General features: G+C 41.7%; 1 protein-coding gene across 1 annotated transcript; it reads right to left on the bottom strand.

The window, feature by feature from the left end:
* Positions 1–11,838: 11,838 nt before the first annotated feature.
* On the bottom strand, positions 11,839–22,921 carry nxph1 (neurexophilin 1). The gene is made up of 4 exons (XM_062446060.1): positions 22,913–22,921; positions 20,973–21,038; positions 15,493–15,690; positions 11,839–13,873 (listed from the first exon to the last, which is right to left on the bottom strand). The coding sequence occupies exons 1-4, from the start codon at positions 22,919–22,921 to the stop codon at positions 13,118–13,120; spliced, it is 1,029 nt and encodes a 342-aa protein (XP_062302044.1). The 3' UTR covers positions 11,839–13,117.

Genomic DNA, 22,921 nt, shown 5'->3' with positions numbered 1-22,921 from the left:
CAGATCTGTCGACATCATCAGAAGTGACATCATCAGAAGTGATAGAAATCAAGGAGATATTCAGTAATTGTATGGAAATGTGTGGGTATTGTGCTTTCTTTAATCGACTTATAAATGTACACAGATAAACTCAACGATATACATCAATGCTTGGATTGTAATGTTATACTCCTGATTGGCAAATACGACAAATTACTGATTTAACTGATTTAGTTTATTCTAAATATCTTTTCAAGCTGATCATGCAACCATTTTACAACATGATGACAGTAAGAGTGCTCAATGCCTCTTGAGAAGGCCCACCTTTTTTCTCAATTAGACCCAGGGATCAAGTAAATGAAATCTTGATGGCGTAAAGGTTAAATCTGATTCCCTGGTTTACAGTGAGATGAGAGAGCTCTTCGGGTCCCACGGTACTGTTTCATTAAAGAGCAGATTGATCAGTAGATGAGTTGCTGCTGAGACTCTGAATGACTTTTCCTTAGCTCATATTCGTACAGCTAGAATCTTTAATACCTCAATTTCGGTCCTATGAGAAAAACCAAACCAACAGCTTCATTTTAATAGTTCAACATCTCAATTATGCATCTTTAATTATACCCACAGTCAATTTTCGTTTTTCGGGGGGAGTGGAATGTACATTACAGTTTAAACTTCCATAAATATATGGAAATATAAAAAAAATAAGTATAAATAAGTATTGAACATTTTTTTTTTATTATTCTGTTTTAGTTATCCTTCAAAACAATACTGAGTACAAGAACTAGAGCATTTCAGAACTATAATAATAGCCTTTTGACAAGTCATTTAGAAGATGCACAACACTATTCCAGTGCATTTCAGCAAATTACTTCAAAGAAAGTTCAAATATGAAATAAGAAAATAAAGGGATATATTACTTTTATAATGGCTTAGTGTTGGAATGTAATTATGGTATATTTACACAAGAAAGGCTTAGTATTCTTTGTTTCCATGCATCTTATTGCATTGTGGACTTATATTATGTGTTAATTACAGATAGAAATTGAATGAGGTGCCTGCAGCCAGAAAATCAACGACCATTAAAGCCTAATATATTTTAATCTCCGCTGCGTCTTAAACAAATTGATGTTCATTCCATTGGTTTACTGCAGCCTCTAGGTTTGACGGTAAACCTGCCCTGCCCTTTATCCTGGCACCACACAAACAATCCACATCCTGTGCCTCATTTCCTCTCCCATGCTGTAACCATTTTGGCAAATGTAAACACAAACAATCAGTAGCAAGAAGGGTTTCATTTCCTGTGGTATGAGTAGGACAACGTGAATGTATCTCCACTAATCGAAAATATGCAATGAAGCAATTCCAGCAGCTCATGATAATCAACACTAAACTCATTACACAGACTCATTTATCCCACCCAAATTGTTTGTTTTAGCCTTGATATACATTTTTTAAGTTTTAAGTGGTTTCAATGCATTAATTCTCTCTTTGTAATTGCAATGAATGCAGGAGACACTAAAACCTACCATACAAACAAAGTGTGAATATCTCGTCTTTCATTAAAACACTACGCAACTATTGTAGCTGTAACTTTATAGGCAAGACTGAATGAATGAACCAAAGAGGCGTCATGGATGAGAACAAGTGAAAGACAACTAATTATATAGCCTTTTTTATTTATTCTGGACAAATTCAATTTAAGTCTCAGAACAAACTATTAACAGACTCATCCTTATCTTCATAAACCTGCATGAACGGCAGCATCTCTCCACTGTGGCTTTTCCTAGACAGATGCATGTACTCTCTCCCAGCCCAGCCCTCAGTATCCCACAAAATGTGCTCTTTCAGCAAGCCTTCAGAAACGGCAGACTGAATCACAGGATTTTCCAAAACACCACACAGCAGCCCAGGAACAGCCCACCAGCCTCGCGGATTAGACCGCCAGGGAGGCTGGTGGCTCATGGAAGGCTAAAACTGACAGTTGACCAGATTAACCTTACTCTGATTGTTTCTGTATTTCCTGAATGCCAAAACCTTTCTTTGGAATTTCTCGTCATTATGACGCTGATTGTCAAATCAATAGAGGATTTACCAGAGAGGAAGGTTATAGTCGGCAGGCTTGAAGAGTACATGTAAATGCTTGCCAAAGTCTTTCCTCCATTTAAAATGTACATTTATCAGACTTTCATCTAAATTGCGCAAAATCGTGTCTCCAACCCATAATATAATGCACACACTGCAGGATCTGATTGCCTTGGGCTGAGTTAGATTCAAACCCACAACATAATACGTACAAGGCATATAATTGGAACATTGTCCTTTCACAGTGAGTCACTGTTACGGCCCCTTGGTCTGGAATGGAAAAGAGGGGCTGAACTGTAGCACTTCATAGGAATGGGAATGAATGTGGCAATGTGCATGCAGAACAACTAACTATCAAGACCAAGGAAATGGGTTCAGAAACAATAAAGTAAATGTCTGTTAATGATCATTAACAGGGGATAAACACAACAATGAATGGGTAAAGGGAACCCAGGGGATGGCGATAGCATGGATGCCAAATGAACGAAACAAAGAAAGCCCTTCATCCAAAACTCAATCATCCCCAAATCCCTCCTAGCCTATCCCCCATCCACCCTTCCACCAGCGCAGACAAAGGCGAGGAACAACAAAGACAGTTCTGATAGGAATGAACAGAAGAGAAGGGGGTGGGGGGTGGGGGGGGGCATGTACATTACATGTACTTGGCATGTACATTACATGCCTACATGGCTATACATGTGGACGAAACAGCCACCCAGTTCCTCAGAAGGTCCTGTGTTGAGTTTAGGATACAGTAGGTACTCCACTCATGGGTTAGTACGACAGAAATGGCACATGACCAGTTTTCTAGTGCAAGTGTGTGATTGTTGTTGATTGTTCTTTCTGACATGTGGTGGTTAAGCAGACCTCCTGCTGGTCTCAGAATCTTGGAGAGCTTCTCGTCCTAGGCGGTTATCTTCCCATTCAACGGCATCAGTTCCTCAAAAAAGGAGATCCACGTAAAGTATTCATTGTTGAGGATATCCCACATTAGCTTCCCAATTCTGCTTATCTGTGTGCTGCTGTGTCTGTTATTAGCACACATACACGTTCACACATGCCTGCTCTCACTGAAGTGATAAGCACTGCTCAATTGTGCTTTAAAGATTCATTAATATCAGAGAAAAAAAATCTATATGTTAATTTTTCCACTGCTGTGTCTGCCAACTGAAAGATTGTGATTTGAGATTTGGCTAATCTATTAATTTCAATTAAAATGTAAGCAAGTCTGTAATGGACCATGTTTTAGTAGAACATGTTATGAAAGAATAATAGGTATTCAACCGTTAAAACAGCCTATGTTCGATCAGTTCAAGACCTGCAAGATGATACAAGATCTTAACGTGTGTTTTTATTCGTATTTGTCACCTGCCCCTTTATCATATTCAAAGAATATTTTCCCCAGTGATTTCAGACAGCGCAGCCCTCATCGATACAGGACTATGTCATTTGGAGGCCTTGTACAAACACAGTGAGCCAGCCTGGACTAAAGCAGAAACGTGTTTACAGCCTGAGCAATAACTTTTCATTCTCAAAGTAATCCCTTGGTAGGCTACTTTATTATTGCACATTGTAAGACACAGATATGTCAATGGCAACGTAAACCACCCGGTCGGAGATGCTCTCATTACAGAGGCATTGGTATCCTGCCAATAGCATTAATTTCCTGAATATGTAAATGTCCTTAATGCGAAACCCCCATAACTGGTAAAAATGTTGCGAGTTAATGAACCTTTTGTAATTACAATTGCTATAGCAACGACAGTACCTTGCCCGAGAGACATTAGGCTACACACAGTCACCAGTTTTTCAGGGACTGATGAAGAAAACCAAAGTCGATTAAGTAGTTTCATTAGCCTTCGTGGATCGTCTTTGAGCACAAATAGGTAAGAATACAATGCATCGTTAGCTACTGAAAAATTATCTACTAACGCCATTATGACCATGAAATGCAATAACATTTTAATAGACAAATATTCTCACTTACGCCTCTCAGTGGAGCTGAGAGCTGGACTTACAATACGTCTTGATTACCACCGACATTATTCACAGAGCAGACATCATCAGAGCCTAAACCTAAGAGGCTCGAAAAGAGTTTGTCTCATGGAAAATGACATCAACATAGGCTACTGCAAAATCTTTTTTAACAAGTGTTAAAAAAACAAATAATGAAGTTAAACTGTGTTTAATGTTTGATTTTAAAATCAGCACATAGCCTATTTTTTGGATATGATTAGTAGGCGAGGAACTCATAAAATGTCCTATAAACTTTCAAATCTTCTTTTAACAAAGGTTAACGGCCTTGGAAATTACTAGCATGTCATGTCAGAGTTGAACTCCAACAGAGCAATTAAGTTAAGTCAAACTTTAAAAGGGATAATGGTTTTAGACCCCTGTGGAAATAATCATACTTTAACATCCTTTATACATGTGAGTCTCCAGAATTAAGTGATTTAGATGGAGGAGAATATTACTTCCCAATCTCAAGGGCATAAACGACAATTATTTGGATATTTAGGAACTGTTCTCTACGTTCTACTGTATATTCATTTTCTAGTCTTTTCCCAAGACAATCCTTTCCTTAATGAGGATAATTTAAATTGTTAAATTACTTTTGGCAAAGTATGATGGGGGACGAAACTAACATTAAAGATAATCTAGTACCTCATTGTTTTTATACATATAAACTATAGCACAACAAATACGTTTTTCTTCAGTTGTAGGCTACCTGAAAAAACATGCATGGACATTTTGGCAATCTCTGATCAAGCTTCCCCATGAGTATGGCATTTTACAGTCTTTTTTTATTCATTTTCCTTTGCTTAATCATCAATCCAGGCAAATTACATTTTCCAAGCCTTTATTGCACAGAAAACTGTCTCACCTCTCTCCTCAGTATGGACCTCTTTCTCTGAAGAACAGAGGCAGGCTTGTGAGAGAGGAGAGAGCTAGAGTCATAGAGATACAGACAGAGAGAGAGGGGGGGGGAGAGGCTGACAAGCTGTCATATACTTTAACTCAGTGTCAGCTAGGCTGCTGCTTCTCATTGACAGTAATTACAGGTGACAGGGCTAAGTACAAGGCTTTGCACATGACAACGAGGAAGTTCTTCACGGTCTCCCCTTCATCTCCAGTGACAGAAGTGATTATGCAGACTAGGAGTTTGTCAGATCCATATTATTGGACATGGCCACACAGAGGGAACCCTAGACGCCACTTCAGGGCCCTAGCAGCAAAAACATATCATCCTAACTTTGAATATAAAAATAGAAATATGTGATTGTTGGAAATTGTTGGAACTCTGATCACATTGGCAATTTTACATTTTCTATCTTATACTAACAGCGTTAACCTCTTGGTAGACAATGTTTCGCTATGTACGGTTATCTCAGGAATCAGGAATCAGACATGGATGAGGGGGACTGGATTAGAATGGTTGAACACACTTCCACTCGATAGGCTTTGAGCTACAGCCCAGCCAGGCAAAAGTGCAGTGCTGTGCACATCTCTGGGTAGGCTGTTCTCCTGCTCCCCTGCCTCCCAGACTGCACAGTCAGGGGTATCTCTGCTCCTGTGGTCTATGTCTAAGCACCTCGACGTATGATCTATGATCTAGGAGTACTGGAAGTTTTAATGTTCCTCAGAACGGCCTCTCAATAGAGGAGCCTGCTATGTCCGTGTCGTAGTAACATATTGTAACTTTCTCGTCGTGCTGTAGATAAAGTCCAGAAAAGCCACAACAGTGCCTTTTTAAATAGCTAATATAGGGATGAGGGACTTCATGCGATGGTTTGTGTTAGCGACTGAGAGAGAGATAGAGAGAATATTGTTGTGCGCGAGCTCCATTTCTTGAGGTCAAGTGAAGGAACGGGTGTTGTGAAGAGCTGAAGACTTGGCCCTTGACACAAACATCTGATGTGCAGATGTAAGATGTGGTCTCTGTGATGAGTCTGTCAGAGAAGGAGAGAGCTGTGTGGAGAATAATTCAGTGTTTGATAAATATCTGCCTGAGATCCAACGGTGTTGTCCCCAGCTCACCGAAACGTTTCATCAGATTGATGAAGATCTTATTTCAGATAGTCAGCTATGTTGAGCCGGATACCACCCTCATTTCCTCTCCTTGCCTACGTGGAGTAGCGTAACTTGTAACTTCACCGTTCAGTGTCGTTATCTCCAGATATCTAGCTGCACTGTCTCCCTTTGAGGTGTGTAAGTCCTCGTTTGGAAAACAGAAGGAAATCCCGCACCTTTCGAACGCTCTGAAATTCAAATCCAATTCAAACTCTTGTAACTAATATTGTTGGCGACATGTCATGTCAACAGTGTTGTGCTTTAACCCGTCTCTTTTTTTAAACCTTCAAATCTGTCATTGCAAAAAAACATTTACAACAAGTGGGATAGGTATGCGCTCAGTGGTAGAACCATACTGTCGGTCAAGAGATTGCAGGTTCAAATCCTCGCTGTATGTCCTTTGGGAGCAAAACGTCTGTTAAATAAATACATTATATAATGTATAACAACATGACTAAAAGGTGAGCTTCTACTATGAAATGCATAGCTTTGAGAAAACACCCCAAGGCATACTGAAGGACAATAACTGTAGACTATCATTTCTAACAAAATATCTCTTACTATACAGTACACTCGGTATATTGTTAGCCACTGTGACACACACTAATCCCACAGACAAGTAACTTTGTTTTCAGAGGATTTACACTACCAACAAAGAAGAGAAGTTGAACTGATTCAAAATATTTACATTTATAGGGTGTGCTCCCCACCTGGCTCTAATAAGCCACTTATGCAGGTTCATTCTTTTGTTTTTATTTGTGTATGATGGAAAAATTAGTTCCTGTCCATCAAATCCGAAGAAGCTGTCACAACCAATGAACTAATCCATTTGTTTGTAGACATTCTCTTGCAATGCATTTACACCAATACCAGAACAGAAGGCAAGGTAGCCCACAAATAAATGTACATTGGACACAGTCCAGTTCCTGCCTCAATACTCTCTTCACTTGGAAAGGTTGTTTTCCAGAACTCCTCCATGGTTTGAGGAAGAAACTCTTACTGTGACAAAATCCCATAAACTCAGCTGCCAAATTGGATGTAAAAAAAACAAAAACAAAAGAATTCCACCCACAGGAATTACTATGATAATTAATTCAGTACAAACATTTTGTTATCAAATGATCTGGATGGATATGGATCAGAAGTATCAAAACACGGAGGTCCTCTTAAAAACATGCAAAGGTACCTGATGTAACAGAGAGTGTAATAATGTCCACCAATCTCCGTGGTTTTATCTATGTTTTTTTTACTGTGTAGCAAACATTATCTAAGATCTCATTCTTGGTTCTGGATGAAGACATGAAGAGGGAGAGAGGATTCACAAGTTTAGTCCCTCTCCTCCGAAATATCTCGCCTTGAACACCCTCCTCAGGTCATGCAAAGTGACCCACCATCACACCTCACCTCAAGACTCCTAGCTCGGAGAACACTTTCTAACCCCGATTCAGAAGACATCTAATTGCTAATCTATAATCCTTTTAATATGCTCCTGCTTTTTTTCGATTGATCCTTCTCCAACCGGAACAGCACCACCGGGGCATTAATCCTATTATTGGTAGGCTGGTGTATGTCTCGAAGAATCTTAATAGCTCTCCCCCCAACACTCCCTCACCCAATGATGCCCCTACTATTGTCTCTATCTGATGACCTCAACAAGCAGAAACAACAGGGAAAATACCCCTTTGGCTGGCATTGACTGGAATTGACTTGCATCATTTGGTTGGCTCTCGCATGACAAAATGTATTGCCTCTCAAACTGTATTTGTCAACTTTTATTTTGTCTGTTTTGTTTGTTTCATTTTCTTCTGTTGCTCGTCAAGTTAATCTGCACAGGAATATGGATGAATCCTGTCAATATGATCTTTGACCCTCTCAATGAAATATCTCTACCAGAGGTCAGAAGTCACTCTCAAGGTTGGCCATTAGGCTCAATTACATTTACAATACATTACATGCCACAATATAATAGTTTAAAATGAATGATAACTGAGCTGAAATTGAATTGTCCATCACCTATAAGCCTACTTAGAGTCATATCATTGTGCATAACATACGCATTACCTCTATTTGTCCCTAGACAGGGAACCTAGATGTAAGTGATTTTTTTTTCAATGCAGGTATTTTTTCAGAATAGAACATACAGTATGCTTTTTTTACAGTTTAATTTGAACTTTTAAATGAATTTGCAGCCAAAACGTATCTCTGAACCCAAGAAATATGCTTGTACAATAAATGTAATTGCTTATATACATTATAGTGTAAATATAATTACCATATCATGACTTGTTGACATCCCGCACAAAACAGCACTTCACCACAGTGGAGTCCATTAACCTCAGTCAATAGAGTTCACCTCAGGAAAGTCTTGCGAGACGCAGTGGCACATTTTCATGTGGACTCCACATCCAGTGACTTTAAGGAACCAACTGTCTCAATGATAACCTTATGTACACATTCACACAAGCTTAACATGGATCAAAGGGCATGGTGTGCCTACCCTGGCTGCACAAACGCAGAGTTTTCAGGGCTGTTTCAGTTCGTTTGTACAGTATAAAGGGTCAAAAAGAAGAGGTGGGATGAGGCTAATGAGGGTGTGTACTTAAGCAGGAAATTAATTTGACTAAACAAGATTAAAAGGCTATACATTTCATCAGACATTTTCCAAAACCCTAAGGCAGCGCTCTTTCAGACACGATCGGGATTAATTAAAATATGAGTCCTTTTTTTATGGGTTTATGAAGTTTTAATAAAGATAACAAACACCCGTTGTGAAAGCCTCACACTTTCCGAGTCAGGCACTGCGCCTTCCCATGGGAAATCTATGTTATTAAACGTGAGGTTAACCTTCTATCTGTCTCTCTGTCATTTTGGAGTTTAGTAACGGGGTTTTGAAACAGTGAATCAAGATTCCTTGGTCTTCAACAATTTTGGTTGTCCAGATAAAACACTTGCCTTCATAGTCACAATGGTCAGCACAGACTGTACCCAATAAACAATATTCTATTTACATTTAGTCATTTAGCAGACGCTCTTATCCAGAGCGACTTACAGTAAGTACAGGGTCATTCCCCCGAGGCAAGTAGGGTGAAGTGCCTTGCCCAAGAACACAACGTCATTTGGTACAGGAATCGAACTGGCAACCTTCAGATTACTAGCTCGATTCCATAACCGCTCAGCCAGCTGACTCCTATTTACATGCACTTACATGTATTAACATAGTATAATTTACTTCTGTCAGTTAAGACACAACCACAACTTTTAGTCTATTTCTTTAAGATAAATAGAATTTGCAAATGCTTATCAAATGTTTGCTCTTGAACAGATTTGTAATGAAGTGACTGATGCATCTAGCCATTTCAGATAGTGGCCACCTACTTCCCAGCCTGTAGTGAGAAAAAAAATCCTTTCACAGTTCCTTGTGTTCAAATCCAAAGGACGTTTTAAATCAGAATATTGAGTATGAGAGGATGGGGTAAAGTACCTCTCTCTGAGGAGATGTCCAACTGCCAATCAGGAAGTGCTGCTGAAAGGTCAAGTTAGATGACAAGTATTTTTTAGACATTAGGTTCAGCAAGTTTAATAGAACGTTTTTAGCCGTTTTTTTCTACTTGTCACTTTCTAAGTGTGAACCTTCTTGTTTTTGAGGAGAAATAACCTGAGGCGCTTCCTCAAAACAAAAACACTAAACATTGTGGATGCCACCTCTCTGATGGAGAAAACATGAATTCTATCCTGAGATACACCTTTCCTTTGCCATTTCAAATTACATCTGGGAACTTAGCCACCATCGTCCAAAACTTTCAGGAAATGATCAGCAACAATTTGAAGCAGAGCCATAATGGCAGGGCCAGTTGTGAAGATTCAGGAGTGATTAATGAAAACTAATTTTTCATGGCAATTAAAATGATTAAAGCCGGAGGGCCTTTCGCTGTTACTCTGAATTGCTCCAGGAACAAGGCGGCAACAAAGCTGAGAACCAAAATTGCATTAGTAGTCGAGGAGAACTGTATTAAAATGCAAATGTACAGCTGTTAATAGTTCTTCAAAAACCAATAATCCCCCACAGTCAGTCATGTGTCAAAATGGTTAATGGAAAAATATCCCAGAGGCACAAGCAGGTTCCTTTTTCCATTCCGTTTTTGATTAAAGCAGAAATTCTGTTCAGGGAAAAGGCTGGTTCGGGATGGGATGGGTTTGGCAAGGATGGCTTAATGTGGGCAGGTTCCAAAGTCATTGTTCAAATATTCTGATTCCAGAGATATGCATGGATAGAGCCACGCTAACAAGGCAACTAAATCAGTTTTGTACGTATTAAAGGCATTCATCATAAGGTTGTTTAGCACATAACCTGTATTGAGAAACACAAATGAAGGTTTAGCGTGTGTTGGTTTGTCTGTAAATAAATCAGAGATGTCTTGGCCCCCAGAAGTGTTGAGCAGAGGGATAATTAAATTAATAGCTAACTTGGTATATTCAGTGACTTAATCATGATTAAGTCACTGAATGTGTTCTAACCCCAGGTAGAAATGGAGTTTAGTAAAAATATACCGTAAGGATGGGGAAATTACTCCCACACATACAGCTATTTTTGAGTGAAGTACAATATGTCGATCTTGGAAAATGAGTGAAAAGTATACCTCAAAGTATTAGACCAATTCGACCAAGCACAACTTCACTGCCTTCCATTACACATGTTTAATGTGTTTTAGTGTACACTGAAGACATATGTCCCTCTTACACACTTGTCGAATCCCCTCAGACTTGTTAAAAGTGAGCATTCAGGGCAAACTTTGGATGCAGCTCCTTAATGAGCATGGCTGTAAAAGCCCCCAGTGGACCACTGATGTACACACAAACCTGGCATACACTTTAATTACTGATAAGTTGTGAGCCAGCTAAACGCAACGCCCACCATCCCCTCATTCCCCGCACCATCCCCCCCCCCCCCACCCCCCCCACCCCTGGAGGCCTTAATCGCTTTAAAGCCGACTGCTGATCCTAACTGCCGAGCCGGAGGATTCCATGGCAGGTGCCGCTGCAAACTCCCCGAACAGACGCTATCGGCCCGGCGCTCTCAATCTCTTCATCTCCCTGGGACCACAACACAACTTCGCCTCTACATGTCCAACTTCTCCTGTGTGATAGCTTATAAGGAAATCTGCTCTACCACACTTGGCGTGAGATCAGAGAAACCCCAGGAAGTAATTATGATCAGGATCTGAACAGAGAACTCGGTGTGCTGTTGTTCTATCGTGTTTGGCGTTTTTAGTCAAGCCATGGGTTGAAAGAATCATGGATGTAGACTCTTCTCTGTTCTTGTGAGAACATCAGCATGACTGCCCAATTTTCTTGACTTGTCAGTGGACTGGGTTTTTGTCATATCCAAACCAATTATGTGGTGCGACAAGGCAGATGCATTTGATCCTAAAAATGTATCTAGATAGTTATATATTGTAAAATATGTTAATTCTGACATAGGGGGGTGATATAAAAGTGACAAAAGATAAGGACTCAGGTGTCTGTATCCAAGCATAGAGGGTGCACATTAGTTCCATGTACAATGTAATACCTTGGAAAGTTTATATTCAAACTTCATTACTCTTTCTCACTTCGATCACATAACGCTCTAGTGAGTGTTTTATATGCAATTAGACACACTCCTAAAATAACTCACTCAAAGAACATTCAATTGGTAAAATGTACTGTATTTTTTATTCATATGTACATCTCCACCCCCACCCTCACCAGAAATTAAATGCAGTGATACAGTTGATGAGTACTTATAATATATTTAGACAGTTTGACAGCATCTGTACAAGATTGCAGTTTTTTAAGAAATTCACATCTACATCGGCAACATCATTTTCTTTGAGGAACCAAGAACGAGCAATGGAGTGAGGGAGGGAAATTTGTGGGAAGAAGGGGGGGGGACACATCTTGTGGGGCATTATACAGAAGCAGCGCCATTGGGATAAACTATGTACAATACAAACCATTCATACAAATTAGGCTCTAAGATATAGAATTCAATACATTACATTTTAAATATTAAGTGACAATGAGCAATCCCCTCGACCAATCACACTGGAATATGAAAACTAAGGCTGTGACCCTCTACTTCTCCAAGTCAAGACTTCACAGTTTAACACTCCAGAAACAGCCAAGGATTGACAGCATTACATACCTGAACTTTTTTAAATTTTCTCTATTTATTCTTGAAGTAAAACATGCCAGCGGGTGGCGCCTGCTCAGTCCCACTGTTCACAAAGCCTTTGAAAGCACTGTCTGGGATGGGGATCATCCCAACTCCCCAGGGTCCTCAAATCCTCCTTCCTGTAGGGTTGGAAGTTTGAAGCAAATGTGCAGTGATCTTGAAGGCAATCAGGATGCTGGGGAGGAACGGGGGTTTCTGAGGATGCAAGATTTAGACTGCTGGGAGGGGCTGAAGGAGCAAACCAAGCTTCTGTAGGTCCATACATTGTTGTCTCAGATGTGAACATACTGTACATAACATATATTCAAAGGAGAAAATCAAAGCATTTATTATCAAGTTGGACCATATAAATAACCAGAAATGCACGTAATGGAAAAGCAAACTAAAAAGCACAACATAAATACTGATAAACACTGCTAGATGAATCTATAATTTCCTCCTATTTGTACATGAAGAATCTATGAAATACAAACTGAACTCAAAAACAAACATACAGAGTTATTATTATCAATTGTAGTATCAATTATTAAGCTATATTTATTCAAATCATAATGATGACAATCAGAGTCCTATGTTGCCTCACTTTTCAGACAATTGCATTGTCCCTACAATTCAGAATTTGAGAATTAGACGATCAATAAATTCAACAGCTGAAATTCTGTTATGGACAAAGCCAGGACAGTACAGTTATTAACATAAGACTTCTTTAGTGGAGAAATAACTCCCAATTTGTAACTCTTTGTCCATCACATTATGCGGTGGGTCGAATCAGCCGGAGGGGAAGTAGGGAGTGTCACTGTGGTAGTTGTAGTCCGGGCACACTTTCTGGACCAGCTTGTAGTCGGTGCTGTAGAAGGAGATGTAGATGCAGATCACTTTGAAGGGCTTGGAGCAGAGCCAGGACACATGGCTCTGGGTCTGCTCCTGGTAACAGGTCTTGGAGGGGTCGAAGTTACAGAGGATGTTCTTGGCTCCTTTCTCCACCTTCTCGTACTCGATACGGCAGTTGAAGGACTTGGAGTCCTTGGCGTCGATGACCGATTGCTGCGCCGCCACATCGAATTCCACAATCTTGGTGGGCGGGACCAGGCTGACGGACACATTGCCCTGGCCTGTGGAGTTGTGGCGGAAGTAGACACTGAAGGTACCGTTGCCATGGTCCACGATCTTGCCGGTGATGAGCAGGTTGAGCTTCACCGTCTTGATGTTGGAGTGGAAATCCCCCCAGCCGAACATCTTCTTGAACTTGCCCGTCTTGACCATGGGCCGCCGCTTGGCCCGGGGCCTGGAATCCTGCAGGTCCGTGGAGTTCCGCAGCCAATCCCACAAGTCCTGCTCTGAGTAGGGCTCGGGGGTGTCGTAGCGCAGGTCCAGGGCAGTGCTGTTCTCCTTGCCATGCAGAGTCTGTGACAGCAGTCGGCTGATGGACAAGTCCTTACTGCTTTCTGTCCATATGTGTTTTAACGTGGACTTGGGGCTCCCAGACTTCAGGAGGTCTGCCTTGGAGGCATGGGCACTTGTAACCTGGAGCAGAGAGAAGAAAGATGTATTTCATTAATAGGTGTGTCATTATGCGGTGTTCGAGCCATATTACACAGTTGGAGCGATTTCTCAAGTAGTCGAGTTGACGCTTCAGCAGGTATTGCTAATATTAGATTCAGGAAATATTGACTTCACTCTCACAGCTTTCCCCGGAATAGACAGATCCAATGGATTCTGAGGTGGTGGTGGTGGTGGTGGGGGGGGGGTTAGATATAATCAATCTTTCTGCAAGCTTTTATTTGCAATCATGTTAGCAGACTGTGTCCCTTTGGGAATTTGAATGACATGTGCCGGATGGAGAAAAAAAGAATCTAAGAAATCAGCGTGAAATACTTTGTTCCGATCTCTGCCTAGCCCTTTTCCTGCTCTGTCACATTGAGGGCTCTTGCACTGGCACACACAGATAGATACACTGGCTATTCAGTGAGTAAAGACCAGACTATTAACTACAGAGTGCTCCTTGAATTGATGATTGATGAACCCCTGGGTTTTCACCATTTAGCCCAGATGAGTGGAATTAGGTCCATACAAGGCCAGGCACAGCTATGCTGACATTGATTGCCTGATTTCTACTGTAAGACGTGACAGCAGATCTGTCTTCCAGAGGTTTTTGCATTTTGCGGGCAGCCGCTGGGATCGATACGTAGAAAATAAGGTTTCGCAACCAATCATTCAGCCCTTCGGACTGAATTGCCTCCCAGCCCGCGTCAGCACAAGGGTGAACTGTCCAGGTTCAACCACATCGTTGTGGGTGGGGTGGAGAGGGTGGGACATGGCTGTCTGGAATGCAGAGGGGCATGAAAAGACATACACAATCAATACAAGACCATGAATGTGTTTTGAATTGCAGATTAAAGGTTGAATAAAGTGCTTGGGAATAGTTGTGTAAAACAGATTATTGTCTCCAAGCAGAGGTACAATGATGATTATTACATGAGAACGTTCTGGAAATAATCTATTGAGACCATTAAACTCTTTTAGATAACATTACACAAACAGTCAGGCTTCGTGCTTGAGTCTATGGATCTGAGGAGCATTGACACAGCCACTCAGAATCCATGCCTGGAATGATTTTCAAAAACAAATTATCCAAAACAAAAACTGCTACTTAGTATGGTGTAACGCTGTGCTATTGATTGGCTCTGTAGACCGTGCAGAAAAAGTATAGATTTCAACCTTCCCTTGTGGCTCCTTGTTGCATTGGTCAAGGGCAACATTAAGAGATTAACATTGAACTGGAAAAGAACAGAAGTGGCCGGAGGAGCTTTAGAGGGACACAGAGATCTCCTTTAGGGCCTGGAGGATCCATTTCTGACTGTGATGGATTATGAGCACTTGATTCAAATATTGAAAACATGCATTCGGTGTTCATTCTCTAATTATCGTTGAGGACAGAGCATTGAGCAGAAACGTTCCAATAGTGAAGCAAAATTCAAAACAACAGTGAATGCTCTCAGCATCTCATCTCCCTGCTCCCAGCCTGATTTGTCAACCTAGTTGTAGTTTTTTCCCTGTCCGGCACTGCTTGTTTATGTTTATCTATTGTCCTGTAGGCAGACAGGCAGGTGGGCAGGCACAATTCCCAGTCAGTGTATACAGACGTTTATCTGCGTGGCTTTCGGACTCCATGGTCCAGCATGATTTGGGCTGCGGGCCAGTGTGTTTGCTGGAGCCTGGTGCTGCCAGCTGCAGTGTTCACCTGAGGGGACGATGCATCTGGTAAACATGGCCAGCACTCTGGCCGCCACCGTCCTCCCAGCTGACTGGGGGCCAGAGTGAGACAGCTGGGCTCCCCCAGGCTGGGGATGAGGCAAGGGCAGAGAGAGCCACACACTTTATGTGTGAACGATGTAAGTCATAACACAACATAACACAGCGCCACTACGGGTTCAGTCTCTGCCTTTCACTCCATTGTCTCTCTTTGTTTCGACGTCTCTCTCTCTCTCTCTCTCTCTCTCTCTCTCTCTCTCTCTCTCTCTCTCTCGCTCACAGACGAAACACAAAATACCCTATCTCTATGTCTCTATCCCTTCCTCCTCCCTCCTGTCTCTTTCTCTCTTCCTCTCTACTTGCATTCCTTCTATCACTTCTTTAATCTCTCTCCCCACTCCGCCTTCGTCGTGTTCTCAGTGACCCCGTCTGTGGGCTCTCTTTCCCCGCCTGCTATCAAGCGGCTTTATTTTTTATTTTTTTGCTATCAAGCGGCTTTACTTTGTTCCGCTCAAGTCTTCCTTGGCCATTCACTCGACAGGTCATCTGATGCCAGAAGACTCCCAGCAGTGCACCAGTGTCAGCACCAGGCCTTCCCTCATGTTCAGTTGTGACGGTGCTGTCTGATAGCATCAGAACCCTGCTCAAACACAGGACGTGTCATCACAGACGGGCTAACCTCTCAACCCAGGATGGGCCAGAAAGGACGTGTCGCACTCTCGTAGAAAACAGAAAGATTTTCACTTTGCCTGCCAGGTGGCATTAGATAGGCGCATCACGGGTTACTACATTCTAAGTTAGATTCCAATTAAGGTTACATAATACTAATGAAAGTAAATCATCAACATGATCATGGCAGTATATATACAAAATGCTATTACACTATTTGCTGCCACACATCTAAGTGCTAATTGGCTGTAATCAAGGTTTAATGCACATCGGTAAATCCATTAAGAGTTTAAATTTTTGTCACTCACTAAAGATGCTGGCTCACAGTATACTCCACCAATACAGATCCCCTTCTCCATCGGCTACTGTGACAGTAGGACTTTCTGCCTCTAAGTTCAATATTCCAAATATGGGACAAAGGACAGGTTGTGTCTTTTTTAAATAAAAAATCCTATCTGTACAAAAAATTCTGAATAGTGACCCCAGACATCCAGAAAACAGCCTAGGGTTGTCCCCTTCACTGAACTAGCACAGTTATAAAATGGCAGACCAAAAACTGGAGATGGGATGTGCTCCAAATCTTTCTTTCAGTCGTTCTCTAAACCTCACATCACATCGGCACAGTTGAGAGGGAAGAGAGACGGATTGGCTCCAGTGCATTTCTCACAGGAAAATGAAGCTCATGTGACATTTTTGGAGAAAGGAAACGAGGAAATAAAGAGAGAGAAAACGTCTGAATGAGGAGAGTGAGAACTGTGCAGAGGTGACCCTGAGCACACAGGCGGTTCATCTCCATTTGTGTCCACAATTACACTGACACAAATGTACAGACTCTTCAGACAGTAGGCTACAATGCCTAAAACAATCCGAGTGCAATCCTTGTCCTGAGAAGCGAACAAGACAAATATTTACTGCACACAATTTGTCCAAGAACACACAGTATGGTTCAGTACAATATGTCTTGTATGGTGCATTACTGTACTATCAGAGAAATAATACAGTACACTTAGTTCTGAAGCACCAGTACTTTTCTACCAGTCCCTGTAAACACAAAAAGTTGTTCTCAAAGCCAGTCATTCTGTTTCGCAACATCACAATGCATTAGCCATGTACAGTCTGCAACCAGATTAAAAATAGACAGACAAAAAGAAGCACTACAAACATGCCTTGGCCCTGCTCTGGGGCTAGACGATTGGGGCTTGAACATAATGCAAGCCAGCAGAGAGCTAGACAGCTGTTAAGTGGCCCTGGAATATCCCAATGTGACCATGCACTAGAACTGCCTAATGGCCTTGTAAGAAGGCAGTTAGACGCATCATTAAAGCAGACTTTCCTACTCTGTGTGAACGGACTTGCATATGTGTGTGCGTGAATGTGTGTGTTTGTAAAATTACCATCGGGTTTCTGTTGGAGTGTTAAGCTGTGTTACTGGACGCTAGATAATACACAGACACAAAACTGACTTTAGGTTCACCTCAACCCAAAAACCCTGAAGACACTGATGGGGGATGTTTGTGTTTGAAGGTGATCTGATGCCTAGGGAAAGTACTAGCCACTAGACAGTACAGTTCTACATTTTTGTTGTGTGTTCAGAAGTTATAGTTTACCATGTTCACAGTTAAGTCAAATACTGGAATTCTTTTTAATTTTTTATGCCAAGCGTTTGTCTAGGCTGTGGTCTGCTTGTCATTATTTGCACTCAACCTTCTTCAAAATGCTGAATGTGTTTTCCACTGGGGATAAATTAATTGTGATCTTATCGGTAAATTCTTCACATTACTATTTTGAAAATTACTTTCAACTCACCCAACCTCAAACAATATATCGTCAACCCCATTTCTGCACATGTTCTGCTAACCTCAGTTACCAAATATGTAGTTCAAATCAGATAAAGAGCCCAGTCATCAAACTTTCACCTTCACTCAATAACTCAATGAGCTCTATTCCAATTAATTATTGTGCAATCGGTTCATCATCTTTATCTGTGTAGTTCAACTCTCAGCTTTCATTTTTACAGTCTACCTCAGACCGCTTTACTGCCCTACACTTATTAGCACATTTTAACAGTTCCTTGGAAGAGAAATCTACAGGTACAAGTACAAGTCCCTGGTCTAGAATGCCCCATGTGAGGAGAGACGTAATATGTCTTGTCACAGAAGAGTGCTAAACTGACGTGCTTATTTTTTGGGGTGTTACAGTTAACCAGACATAACACAAGAGTAGTGTGGATTTGTTGTTGAAAATCTTGAAGCTAATAGGGCCCGAGGCACCATAAATCAAAGCAGGCTTTATTTTGTCAGTGCGCAGATGGCCCGAATACATAACTCACCCCAATTAAGACCCTGGGAAGGAAGCTAAAGAGAGAAGCGTTTGGAGAGAAAAAGGGCACCTGTTCTGCTGTCATATCTGGAGCTCCTCTGATCAGCGTCTCGCAGCGTTCCTCGGAGCCTTGTCGATGGAGAATTAATGATGGCAAACAAAGCCAGAGTCTCCTCCTGGCCCTTTGTGAGTTCATTCTCTTTCCACTTTCGTCCCTCTCTCAACTAATCTTCAGTGTCACACTTAATGAGATTTTCAGTTTGTAAAAGGAAATAAAGAAGACCATGCCCCCATCTCCTTTAATACCATTTGGAGTATTCACTTCTGTAACTTAATCATCTAAATAAGGTATATTTCATTTCATCAATTAACTGTACAAATATGGAGCCCTCAGTCTGCTATGTAGTGCATAATGTGTTACAATTAGCTTAATAATTTATAATGATCTGTTTAAACTACTCCTGATGTCAGTAAATAACAAGCAATGGCTCACGTAATCATGCTTCAACTAAATTATGCAAACACACGTATCAAAATTAATTTTGTTAAGCAAATGTACATTATTAATTGATTTTGTCACCGGCAGGGTAGGAAATTATATTCAATGCAATTAGTTCCATGATTACTGCTATAAAACATTAAATAATAGCTTGTGTTCTCATATTGTGGCATATTTAAGCAGCATTTGCTTGAATATTTAAACTGACAGGAATACATAGGGGAAGGGTTCAAATGACTGCAATGTTGTTAACCCAACAAGTTAACTGCTGTGTGATTCTAAAGGCAAACACAGTCTGCTTACCAAGTCTGTTCTTTACCAGATTGAGATCCCCCTCCTTCCCCCTCTCATCCTGTCACAGTCATAGCACCAGCAGTAGCAGTATAACTTACAGTCCAAGCAGCAATGCAGCACCACAGAAGCAGAATGGAAGAGTCCGAAATGTCCTTAGCAAAAACTGCTGTACCAGCTGACCTTTTAAAAAGAGAACGCTGTTGCAAAAGAACTAAGAAGTGATTTGTGTACAGAGAGAGAGAGAGTGTATGTGTTTGTTTGAGAGACAAAGAGAGAGAGAGAGGTCAGAAGAAGTCAGGTAATGGAGCTTTGGCTATGCATGCCTGTTTTTCCAAATCAAATTAAACCTATAGACCAATAAACTGAATTTCTGATTCCAATGACCCCAGAGGACCTCATCTCACATACATGACGCGTTTAATCAATATGATTTAGTGGCTGAGAACACAAATAACTCAACTGAGGAAAAAGATGGAGTGGCAGGATCTTTTTACTCCTTTCTATTTGCCATCTGTAATTGTGTTTTATAAAAGGCTTTTAGTTTGTTACTGTCCACCATTGATTTCAGGGTTCAAGGTGGCCAGACAAAAAGAGAAAAAGAAGAGGGAAGGAAGGGTGGAGAAACAGAGAAAGGTGTCAATAGTGGTAGTCTGCGGTCGTTTGACTGGATGTCGATGCTGTGGACGTTCAATGAATGTTGTTTCGAAGATTTGCTTAAGCAGAAACACTCCTCAAACTGAAGTACAATGAGACTGCACACTCAGACAAAAAGTAATTGCCCTTTGTGATTTGGATTTGTGATTTGAAGTGTAAACATTGAAACATTTAATCTGGATCATTATTATTATTGGTATCATCTTCATTAACCTGAGTGGGTGATGAAAATTGAGGAGAAAAGGGAACAATTTACATAAAAATAATCACTATTTAATAGCCAGCGCAACCCAAAAAGATAAAACTCTCAAATAAGTGGTCATAATAAAAATACAGTATTACCAAAACATTTAAACAAAATCCATTCCTCCTGAACCTGAAACAGCCATCCTCACCACTGCTGTGATGATGTCCAATGGGAAAGAAACGATGATTGAGGAAAAAACAAGACTATCAATAAATAGGTTCGACTAAGATGTTTATTCGTACGAGCCCAGATCATTAAACCTTTCTATCCTAGTGATTTGTGGTCCTAATCAGTAATGTAGGTATGATACAGAGTGACATACAACGGAGTAAACAAGTACAGATTTAGTTTCCATAGAATTCTGTCTTTCTGGGGCACAGCATGGGGTGGTCAAGTCTCAACACAGAATGCTACAGTGTTCACCTTCTGGCCTTGTAAGGAATACCACAACAATATCATAACTCATAATGCCCTTCCAGTCTTCTTACTGTCTCTTGACTGTCTCATGGGTGAAGGCCTCGTGCTATATGTAGAACTAAGTCATGTCCACAAAATGACATACGACCTTGGCGCAACAGGTGCCTACACAGACCAAAAGAAAAACTCCTATCAACCACTATTCCAATTAAACGCAGCCCAATTGCTTTTCTACTTGGGGCATGTTGCCAGGCTGCGCTGCTTGGACGTACTACTGAGACAAGGCCGTCTTCATCTGATACGATGTAGACCGCTGAGGACTGGCCTGCATCTGGGATCTGCCAGTGGAAGAGGCACCAGGGAGCGAGAGCCGTGACATTAGTGTGGGATCTAGTAAAGCTCTGCCTTAAATGAACAGCAGCTAGCTCGAGATTAGCTCTTATCGGGCCCCTCTGCGAGGGAAGGGTGCATGCGGGGGCGTGGGGGATGTCCGCCCGGCCGAGTGTGACTCAATCTCCTGAGCTCATTTGAGCATCATAAGCCAGGTAGGGTCTGGGTTCCTCCACTCTGCCTACTAATGGGAAAATCAAAGAGCTGTGTCATGTCTGAAGCAGAAGACTGGAGGGTCTAAAGTGAACATGATGTTCTGCATGGCGTGCCATGTCCTCGCCCGTCAAAGCCCGGCTCCTTATCTGTACCACGGGACTAATTGCTCCTCTAATTTCCACTCCGATTTCCAGCAGCCGCGTTAGTGAGAGGGGCTTCAGATTGGATGACTGTCTGGCATATGTGGCTGGATGAAAGTGGATGGGACACAGTCAGCCCACCTAGCTCCAAATGCTGAACCCGTATAAGACCAAGCACGGCTCCACAGGGGGCTGTGGGCTGCAGACAAGCAGACGGACGTCCAAGCTTTTCTTCTCCTGATGACGCCAACAGACAGTGTCTAAGTCACGGGAGGAGCCTCCGTCACTCAGGTGAGCTGTCGCCATGACGACACCTGTTTTGAGTGACGTGACAGATCCTAGGGGGGAGCTCCATGTAAACAGAGATGTGGATGATAGGCTGTCATGTTCATTATGGAGGGTCGCGGATGAAGATGGGGATGAGATAACAAGGTTTTAATGCAGTATTGCGGCAAGTGCATTGCTGCCCTGTGGTCATCATCCCCTCTCCTCATCCCTTTACTTCATCACCAGGCCTTGACTCCAACAAGGATCCTGACCTCAACCACAGTGCCAGAACAATTGTGGAAAAAAACAGACTGGAAAATAAAGCTACTTTGTAAGACCGTAGATATCCCTGATTTCCCAATTATATAAAACTTTCAGTAACAAAAACAGCCGCTGAAATTGGAACAAAAGATCTCCAGGTTGTCTTTGTCTATGCCCAGACCTTGCCTTTTGTCCAGAGGCAGGTTGGAGCTTCTAAGTCACGTCCATTAACAAACCTCTTTGTCCTCACAGTTTACCTTTCAGTCTGACTCTCTGCACCATTAATCACTAGAGACAGTACTACAGACATCGCTGCTCACTGACGGGGGGGCTTGGGGGGGCTAATACCCCCCCCCCCCATCAAACACACACATGAAACTGTAGGGTGGAATTGTGAGGGCATTAGCCCAACATTAATGCGTATCATGGAATTACCCTGACACCTTTATTCAGCACACGTTTTATCTTCAGTCATCTTCGATTGAGATGGACGGTGTTTCAACTGTTTTTATGGATTTGTTTTGTTTTTCTGTGAAGTCTTCTCTCTTTTTACCCGCTCTGTGCCCAGTGGTTCAGCTGTGGCGTCTGAGGAAATGTGCTGCTCCTCCCAGCCACTGGTATTATTAGAGACTGTCCTGCCGTTGTTAATAGAGGATTCACATAATGCACCGCAGCATTGGATGACCACAGATAGAGCCCAGCGCTCACTGGCTGAGATATTCACAGCAGCTTACTCCGCTGTGCCTCAGCACAGTGCGAGAGGAGAAAAAAATTAATTCAAAACGACTTACACTTACAGTGGTGCAGGGGAAAGCGGCAACATTACAAATAAAAGTGGATTTTAAATGCTAGATTTAACCTTAAATGGGTTTTCTATGCACTGCTATCACTGCTCACCACTGAACAGGGAGGGTCCACCCCCAGCACTTCTATGGGTGGGAATGACATTATCTGCACCGAATTCTGGTATTATAGAAACATGCGTTCCCTATTCTTACCTCTGCCAT

The sequence above is a fragment of the Osmerus eperlanus genome, chromosome 20 (genome assembly GCF_963692335.1).
Source record: "Osmerus eperlanus chromosome 20, fOsmEpe2.1, whole genome shotgun sequence".
In the NCBI taxonomy this organism is placed as follows: Eukaryota; Metazoa; Chordata; class Actinopteri; order Osmeriformes; family Osmeridae; genus Osmerus; species Osmerus eperlanus.
This window is presented reverse-complemented; position numbering and strand designations above follow the sequence as displayed.